At 37.5% G+C, this 10,271-nt stretch overlaps 1 protein-coding gene across 2 annotated transcripts in view; it reads left to right on the top strand.

The window, feature by feature from the left end:
- The window catches only part of LOC140510095 (AP-3 complex subunit sigma-2), a 72,098-nt gene extending 64,494 nt beyond the window's left edge, over positions 1–7,604 (top strand). For both annotated transcript variants that reach the window (XM_072618427.1, XM_072618446.1), the window contains one exon: positions 6,074–7,604. In XM_072618427.1, the coding sequence (XP_072474528.1) occupies positions 6,074–6,202 (129 nt within the window). In that variant the 3' untranslated portion in view covers positions 6,203–7,604. The remainder of the gene's footprint in view (positions 1–6,073) is intronic.
- Positions 7,605–10,271: the final 2,667 nt, after the last annotated feature.

Genomic DNA, 10,271 nt, shown 5'->3' with positions numbered 1-10,271 from the left:
CAGTGCAGAAGGCAGACTGTGAGCCCTGGAACCCCAGCACAAAAGACCCAATTAGGCCAGGCCACCCCAGTGCAATGGTCAAGCCACAAGCACCTAAAGCCCTGGTGTGGAAAGCCAGTGACCAGACCCCAGCCCCTAACATAAGATGATTAGGACAGTGCCCCCTGTGTCCTGGGAGCAGAGCTCAATTTCAGAAGTCACAAAATAGGCTTAAAAATGAGTAAGAAACAGAAAGGAACTCTGACCATAGAAAACTACCATGGTAACAGGGAAGTTCAAAACATAAACTCAGAAGAGGACAATAATATCAAAGTGCCTACCCTCAAAGGGAAATATGGATTGGTCTCAAACCCAAAAAATCCTCTTGGAAGAGCTCAGAAAGGATTTTAAAAATTAAGAGAGGTAGAAGAAAAATTGGGAAAAGAAATGAGAGTTATGCAGGAGAATTATGAAAAGAGAGTCAACAATTTGGTAAGGAAGCACAAAAATTGACTGAAGAAAACAACTCCTTAAAAAACACTATTGGCCAAATGGGGGAAAAAATCCACCAAAGAAAACAACTCCTTTAAAGGTAGAATTGGCCAAATGGAAAAGGAGATACAAAAGCTGAGGAAAATAATTTCTTAAAAATTAGAATTGGGCAAGTGGAACCTAATGACTCTATGAGGCATCAAGAATCAGTCAAACAAATCAAAAGGATGAAATGTAGAATAAAATTTAAAATATCTCATTAGAAAAACAACTAACCTGAAAAATTGATCCAGGAGAAATAATTGAAGAATTATTGAACTACTTGAAGGCTATGATAAAGAAAAAAAATAGAGAGAGCCTGGACAGCATCTTCAAAGAAATTATCAAGGAAAACTTCCCTGATTTCCTAGAACCAGTGGGTAAAATAGTTGTTGAAAGAATCCACTGATCATCTCCTGGAATAGATCCCAATATGAAAAGGGTGAATTTGCCACCAGTGAAGGGAAAATTAAAGCAATAATTAGGAGCTATTTTGCTCAAATACATGCCAATAAATAAATGACAATGTAAGTGAAATGGATGAATATTTACAAAAATATAAATTGCCCAGATTAACAAAAGAGGAACCAAAATACTTAAATAACCCCATTTTGGAAAAAAGAAATTGAACAAACCATCAATGAAGTCCCTAAAAAAAAAATCTCCAGGGCCAGATGGATTTGCAAGTGAATTCTACCAAACCTTTATAAAACATTCAATTTCAATACTATATAAACTATTTGGGAAAAATAGTCAGAGACCTACAAAATTTCTTTTATGACACAAATGTGGTGCTGATGACTAAAGCAGAAAGCACTAAAGGAGAGAAAGAAAATTATAAACCACTTTCCCTAATGAATATTGATGCAAAAATTTTAAGTAAAACATTAGCAAAGAGATTATAGCAACTTACCATGAGGATAATGCACTATGACCAGGTGGGATTTATATCCAGGAGGGCTGGTTCAGTATTGGGAAAATTATCAACATAGTTGACCATATCAGTAACAAAACTAACAGAAATCATATGATTATCTCAATAGATGCAGAAAAAGCTTTTGACAAAATATAGCACCCATTCCTATTAAAAATATTAGAAAACATAGGAATAAGTGGAGTTTTCCTTAAAATGATAACTAATATCTATCTAAAACCATTAGCAAGCATTATATATAATAGGGAAACACTAGAATCATTCCCAGTAAGACTGGAGGTGAAACAAGGATGCCCATTATTACCACTGTATTCAGTATTGTGCTAGAAGTGATAACTTTAGCTATAAGAGAAAAAAAGTAATTAAATTAGAATAGGCAGTGAGGAAACAAAACTATCACTCTTTGCAGATGATAAGATTATATACTTAGAGAATCAACTAAAAAACTACTTGAAACAACAACTTTAACAAAATTGCAGGATATAAAATAAACGCATAAATCATCAGCATTTCTATGTATTACTAATAAAGCCCAGAGGCAAGAGATAGAGAAATTCCATTTAAAATAACTGTAGACAATATGAAATATTTGGGAGTCTTCCTGCCAAGACAAACCCAGGAAATATATGAACACAATTACGAAAGACTTCACACAAATAAAGTCAGATCTAAACAGTTGGAAAAATATCTATTGCTCATGGATGGACATAACTAATTATAAAAATGACAATTCTGCCTAAATTAATTTGCTTACTCAATGCCATCCCAGTCAAACTACCAAAAAATTATTTTACAGAGCTAGAAAAAATAATAAAATTCATCTGAAAGAACAGTCAATATAATGGGAATTAATGAAAAAAAAATACAAAGGAAGGCAAGCTAACTATACCAGATGTAAAACTACATTATAAAGTGGCAGTCATCAAAACTGTTTGGTACTGGCTGAGAAATAGAATGATGAATCAAAGTCAATGACTGTACATATCTACTATTTGATAAACCCAAAGACTCCAGCTTCTGGGATAAGAACTCACTATTTGACAAAAAATGCTGGGAAAACTGGAAAATAGTATGGCAGAACCTAGGAACAGACCAACATCTCACAGCCTATACCAAGATACGGTTAAAATGGGTACAAGATTTAGACATAAAGCACGATACCAGAAGCAAATTAGTACAGCAAGCAGTAGTCTGCCTGTCAGATTTAAACAAAACCAGCGCAGCCAAGATTGGGAGAAAGATGAGAAACAATGTTTAGGCGGTAAATTTTACAGCCAGTGTTTCTGATGAAAGCCTAATTTCTAAAGTATATCGAGAACTGAATCAACTTTATGAGAGTACAAGTCATTCCCCAATTGATAAATGGTCAAAGGATATGAACAGGGAGTTTTCAGGTGAAGAAATTAAAGGTGTCTATAGCCATATGAAAAAATGCTCTAAATCACTATTGAATAGAGAAATGCAAATTAAAACACTTCTGTGGTACCACCTCACACCAATCAGATTGGCCAATATGATAGAAAAGAAAAATGGTAAATGTTGGAGAAGATGGGGGAAAATTGGAAGTGCTGGTAAAGCTGTGCACTGATCCAACCATTCTGGAGAGCAATTTGAAACTATACCCATGGCTATAGAACTGTGCATACCCTTTGATCCAACTATACCACTACTAGGTCTGTATCCCAAAGAGATCATAAAAAGGGAGAAGGACCCACATGAATAAAAATTTTAATACCTCTTTTTGTGGTGGCAAAGAATTGGAAATTGAGGGAATGCCCCTCAATTGTGGAATAGCTGAATAAGTTATAGTATATGAATGTAATGGAATAGTATTGTTCTGTAAGAAATGATGAGCAGGCAGATTTCAGAAAAACCTGGTAAGACTTATGATGCTGAGTGAAGGGAGAGAAACAGGGAGAATATTGTACACAGTAAGAGTAATATTGTATGATGATCAGCTATGATAGACTTAGCTCTTCTCAGCAGTGTAGTGATCCAAGACAGGTGCAAGGGATTCATGATGGAAAATGCTGACCACAGCCAGAGAAAAAAACTGTGGAGTCTGAATGCAGATCAAAGTGAACTCTTTTCACTTTTTTGTTTTTTTCTTTCTCATGGTTTTCCCTTTTGTCCTGATTCTTCTTTCATAACCCGACTGATGTGAATGTATGTTTAACATGATTGTACATGTATAATCTGTGTCAGTGCTTGCTGTCTTGGGGAGAGGGACAGGAAGGAGAAAAATTTGGAGCTCAAAATCTTACAAAGATGAATATTGAAAACTGTCTTTACATGTAATTGGAAAAAATAAAATACTATTAAGTTAAAAAATGATGAGGGATATGGTTTCAGAAAAACCTGGGAAAGACTTATGAACTGATGCCACTTGAAGTGAGCAGAACCAGGAGAACACTGTATATAATAATAGCAACAGTTTAATGATGACCAGTTGGGAAAGACAGCTACTCTGATCAAAACAATGATCCACGACAAAGAACTCATGGTGAAAAATGCCATCTACCTTCAGAAAAATAACTGGTGAACTCTAAGTACAGGTTGAAGTATATTGTTTTCATTTTTTCGCTTTTTTTTTTTTGTGAGGGGGTAACATGTGGAACATATGGCTAATGTGAAAATGTGTTTTACATGGCTTCATATGTATAATGGATGACCTTCTGGGGGAGCCTTGGATCAACTCAGATTCTGGTGAAATTTTCTGGTTTGTACATCTTCTTCCTTTAATGGAGCAAACACTTGGAGTTAAAACAGTTCCATTTCAGGGAAAAATATCCTTCCTCTGCATGGATGAATGAACAAGCATTTATTAAGTGATAATTGTGCAAATCATTGTCCTAAGTGCTGAGGACACAAATGGAAAAATAAGAAAATTCTTACACATAGTAGACTTCACACATAGTAAGGCTCCAGCTGTGGGTCCATTGAGAGGCCCAGTATTCCTTGGGGTGCGGTGGTAAGGCAGATGTACTTTAGGGTGCCTTGACATCACTATTTTCAGTGCCTCTTTTTGTTTCAGTGCCATATTCATTGATAAAACCATAATTATTTCTGATGTTGAGGCATTTGACCATGCCGAGGCCTTTGGTGGCAAGAACTTTTCTGGGTCTTTAGTAGCTGTAGTTCCTAAAAAGGCCAGAGGACCATTGACATCTCCATAGTAGGGGCCGGAAGCAGAATGAATCATCTGGGGGACACTTGGGCTTATATCTACCACTAGATTTTTCCATTGGGGTTGCATCCCTGAATAATGGTTGTGGAGGTAAGCTAGAAGCAAGGCTGGTGGTTTGAAGGAAACTCTTCTTTTATTCCTCTCATGGGTTGCTTTCACTGGGGCCTAAAGGAAAATGTGGTCAAGGTCAGGGCAGTGGTTTGATCTGCCTGGCACATGCTACCTCCTGGGTACTTTGCTGCTTGAGCTGCCTTGCTAGATGACATTGAAAAATCAGTTACTTCTTTCTGTTTCCTATCTTTTGTAAGAAGCTAGATTTGGGTTAATGTTAATGTTTGACTCTAACATACTAAATTTCCCCTCAAATTCTCCCGGTTTCCTGAAGCAATTAAATGACTCCATTTGGCTGAGTTACAAGAAATTCTCTTTCATGAAATCTGGAAGTTTGTGATATAGAAGTCTTTCTAGACTACTGCCATAGTGGCAGTTGTGGTTTCTTTAAGAGTATTGGCTAGCAGGCTGCTAGAAATAACAAAGGAATCAAGATCAGGTGGTTTTATAGCTGATGGGAAAATAGACTGGCTGGGTGAGGGTAAGCTCTGTGTTAACATACAGGAAATGAATAGTTAGAAAAAGGATGTCTTGAGAAACATCCCTGACAATCAGCCTCTCTCCCTGTCCTCCTAATCTCCCCTCTCCACCCCTAGCCCTATTGTAGATGATGAGGAGTTTTTGGTCACCAGCTGCCTTCATCTGCTTTTTATTACACAAGCTGCCAATTGTACTGCACTTCAGGGCTCTCCAAATTCACGTGCCTGTCATTGGTTCCCACATTATAGACATGTGAAATTTCCAAAAGCCAACTCTTTCCTGTCTCTTGCAGTCCCACTGGCAAATGACTGAAAATAAAGCAATACAGTTTCATTCCCCTTCCAAAAAAGGTTTCTCTGTGACTGTTAGTTTTCTATGAAAGTTTAGTTGCTAAGACATCTGGCCTAGAAGAAAGTGTGTGATCTTTCCCTAAATGTAATAACACATCTGCATGGCCTTAAGGCATGGAGAAACCATATCAAATAAAGTGCAGAACATAGTTCCCTACACTGGACTTTGAGACTATTATATGAAGACTTGCTTGTTATACTTGAAGAATGAGATGGAGAAAATCAGAAGTACTGGGTACATGGTACTGGGAAGTACCATGGTGCTGTGGGAAGTTTTGAATTTGAAATCAAAAGACTTGGGTTTGAATCCTGACTCATGTCACTTAGACTAATTGAGCCTCTCTACTCCTCAGTTTCATCATCGATCCTTGGGTCATAATTTGTTTAGCATTGACCATAAGCATTCGTTCATGTTCTGTTTTTTAGCATTAAACAGGAACTCAAGAGCCTATGATGATGTGGTCCTTTTGTTTCATGTTTGTATCTCTTTTCTTTCATTAGGGTGGCCTTTCAGCAGCCCCTGCTCGGGCTGTATCTGCAGTGAAGAACATTAATCTCCCTGAGATCCCTCGGAACATCAATATTGGGGATATCAACATCAAAGTTCCCAACCTCTCTCAGTTTGTCTGAGGACTGAAGTGCATCAGATGGATCAAATGAACCTGAGACCAGGCTGATCATGGATCTCAGCAAAATTTGAGTCTTAGCAGCATTAAGACCTAAGGCCTGGTCTCTCTTTGTTTGGACAGACTCATGGGTGTGGGATTAGGGAAAAGTCAATGTTATATCACAATCTCTGTGCAGATGTGCAACATGAAGTTCTTCAGTGCCTACAGGTACAACATTCATGTGGGGGATGCATATTCCACTTAAGTAAATCAGCTTGCATTCTCAAATCTCCTGCCCCACTTTCTCCTGCATGCTGAATCTCCCCGAGGGTAGTGGTTGTCCTACAGATTCTAGTGGGGCAGATATCTAGAGGGTCATTATTCTCAGTGCCACAAGATCCTTGTGCTTATGAGACCTTTCTGCTAGGTGCCAAGGATTGGCTCTTTAGATTCAGATTCAGGAAAGCTGGCTTTCCTCTGAAGTTTAATCAGAAAATGATAGGGGTGGGGGACTAATTTTCATAGAAGTCTGAATCACCTGCTGGCTTGATTAAGGTGATTGTAGCCAATATTCTTCTGTCTAACCATGCCTTTTTATAGAAAATAACATTTCTTCCCCCCCAAAAAAATATCTTCTTATCTGTCAAGAATCCAATATCTGTTTTCTTTGGTGTTTTATGAAAAGTCCATAGTCACAAACATGACAGCAGCTGCTTATCCTTGGATTGACAGTGGATCTACAACCATCCAACTTCTTAGCAGATGATAAATCTAGTAAATTCCCTACCTAAGGAATGGCCCTGGTTGAAGGAATATTTTGGGGGCTAGGAGATTTACTTTTGTAGCATTTGATGTGAGATGATATTTGGATTATTTTAGGCTTATATTCTGTTGTGGTCTTTTCTGAGGAATTGGCTTACGTTCAGTTGGGTGTTCTAAGTTAAGGACTGAATGTTCCTTCTACCTCTTCTAAACCATAAACCCGCTGCGGTTTCCATATAAAAGATTAGGACAGGGATCCAGTAGGAACAAAGGAGCAGTGTGTTTGTAGGGGGTCAGGGTGAGAAGTGGGGGTGCTCAGGGACTATAGTGAGGAGTGTCAGCTGAATCTCTGGTTAAGGATAATATATTAATGAGTTTAAAGAGGTGCTTCCTGAATTCCAAGACTGGGTGTATCCCTTTCCTCTCTGGTAATAAATACTCCTCCATGACTTGCATGTCTCTTTTTTTATGGCAAATTTATAGCAGAATTGCTTATCATAATATTCAAATTCCTATCCTCCTCATCTGCCTTGTCACTGGACCTGATCAGAGACTTTGAAGCAGTTATTTCAGCCACACACTGTGTTACCTGGATGGTCAAAGGCTTTCTTTAATTGTAGTAATAAATCTTCCAACTAAGTGGAACCTTGTTTTGTACAAAACTGTTGTGTGCTGTCCTCTTCCCTTCTAGGGGAGGGTGTGGGAAACTTAGCTGTTATTTTGTTTCTTAAGCTTTCTGGGAAGGTAAGTTTACTCAACCCATAGGATCATGGTTGAAGAATATTTTTGTCCATATTTGAATTGTACAACTCATGACTCTTGGTCTTTTCACCTTTCCACATTTTTCTTTGAAAAAAAAAATCACTGTCATTTCACATTGACTTTCCAACCTCTCCCCAGAGCTCTTCCTAATAATAAATAGATATAATTGTGCAAAACAAATCAACATGTTAGCTGTGTCTGAAAAAATGTGTGCTTCATTCCATGCCTACTGTTTGCCACTTCTTTGCCAGTATGCCTCCCTGGGGCAAACCGAGGATCCTGTAGAGAAGCTTGTCTCTGAACCAGTCTTGGACTTAGTCCTTCTCAGAGAACAAATTGAAGTTAACAGAGACATTTGCTTTGTGGGATGCTGCTAATATATAGATTTAAAGCTGAAAAGGAAACTAGATGCCATCTGGTTCAATCTCCTCATTTCACAATTGAGGAACCTGAAGCCCCCAAGAATATACAGGTAGTGATGTCAGACTCAGGATTTGATTGAACTCAATTCATCTGATTTGGACTGGAAAGTCAATGCAGACATATAGGAATATTGCCAAAAAGTCCAAGCTAGTATTTTAAAATCATCTCTCATCGATCGGATAATGTAGCAAATCTGCTTGATATAAAGGCAAATGATATCTTTTGACATACATTATGTCAGGGAAATTTCTTTGTGTATTATATGTATTTTAAATACTAAATTTTAAAAGTGTAAGCCGAAATGTTGAGTGATATGAATTTTGATATGGATTATGCAATATGAGGTAAGAATAAGTGTTATTTGGTTGAGGGTGGAGGTGGAGAAGTGGGTAAGGATAGTTAGAGGTCAGTAGTTGGTTTGTTCTCCCAAACCATGTGAAGTCTTAGCTTATGTGCCACATTTGTGGCACATAAATCCTGGGACATGTATATGTTTAGTCATACAATGAAGCTCAATAGTTATAGAATAAATAGCTCAATGAAGCTCAACTAACTGTTCTGTCATTTGTATGCTGGGTATCATTTGGTAAACGTTATTATCTCTAATCTTTTTTAATCAAGGGTTTTGTACTTGTAAATGTATCATGTACTTAAATTCACAGTATTCCACCAAAGTATGTCATCCATTTGAATAATCTTTGTTAGGTATGTGCAGAGTTAAATTTTAAGAATATGAACTCTTTTGGTTGCAATTAGTGTAAGGCTTGAGAATGAATGAATGAAAGGAAGGAGGAAGAAGCACTTATTAAGTGCTTACTGTGTTCTAAGCATGGTGCTAAGAATGAAGAACAGACAGCTACAACCTGTGGGGATTACAAGTACATGCAAGCAAAACAGTGGCTGTCAAACAGCTTACGTTTTACGTTGGAAAAGTTCCAATAAGGGAGTGTTTGGGGCAGGGAAGTCAAATGGAATCATAGGGAATTGAATGAGATGTTCTTTCTGGGAATACTAATGTTAATTTGATTACTGTTTTGAGAGCTGGAGTTAGAAAGGGGGTATACATATAGCAGCATGGCATGAAGATGTCTAGGAAGTGACATACTAAGTCTGGGTCTGAGCAAAATAATTTGAATCTCACTAATCAAAAATTCAGTGGGATTGGAGGTGGAAGCTGGAATGCACCTTGGAGATAATTAAGATACTTTGGACCTTAATTTTGCTGATTCACTTTGTAAACAAAGATTTAGTGATGAATTTTCTGTAACTCCTGTAATTTGGAGATAACAAAAAGAACACCGAACCATGACTCTTTTTGCTTAACAGATATATCAAGGATTTCCTCTAAGTCAACACACTACACACTATCTCACACTGCCACTGGTTATATGATCTGTTTTACATGGTGAAGAACTGCTTATATCAAAACCACCAGGAACTTGAAAGGACGATGACAAAGAGCTGGAAGCCAGTTTGGTGCCCATTGAAAGAGGAATAACTAAACAAGTTATGGCATATGAATGCCATAGTGGAATTATTATGCTATTAGAAATGATTAAAGGATTGGTTTCAGAAAGATGGGGGAAGAGTTGTATGAACTGGTACAAATGAAGTGAATGGAACCAAGGAAATAATTTATACAATAACAATATTGTAAAAACAAACAACTTTAAAAGACAGTAACTGATTAACACAATAACTACCCACAATCCCAGAGGACTTATAAAACATTCTGCCTTCTCTAGAGGGAGAAGTGATGGACTCAAAGTGCAGGATCTCTCTCTCTCTCCCTCCCTCCCTCCCTCTCTCTCTCTCTCCCTCCCTCCCTCCCTCCCTCTCTCTCTCTCCTGCTTCCTTCCTACCCTTTCTTACACTTAAATTTAAGGGAAAAAAAAAGCTTTCTTTACCATTCCATTTGGTGTAATGAAAACTTTTATCAAGGTAATGGATCAAATAATACAGGTTTTCTTTACCTGAACAACGTATTTCCAGGAAACAGGCTAAAATCAAAGAGGGGATATTAGTGAGTCCTCAAGGCAAATGATAAAAGATGAACGTTTTGAAGAAGAGTTGTATGAAGTTAAAGAAGCTACCTAAAATTGTTTCTACAAGCCACAATCAAACAGTTACTAAAAAATTGTCAA

This window comes from Notamacropus eugenii, chromosome 1, assembly GCF_028372415.1.
Source record: "Notamacropus eugenii isolate mMacEug1 chromosome 1, mMacEug1.pri_v2, whole genome shotgun sequence".
Taxonomy (NCBI): domain Eukaryota; kingdom Metazoa; phylum Chordata; class Mammalia; order Diprotodontia; family Macropodidae; genus Notamacropus; species Notamacropus eugenii.
The sequence above is the reverse complement of the archived record's forward strand: the minus strand, read 5'-3'. Positions and strand labels throughout refer to the sequence as shown.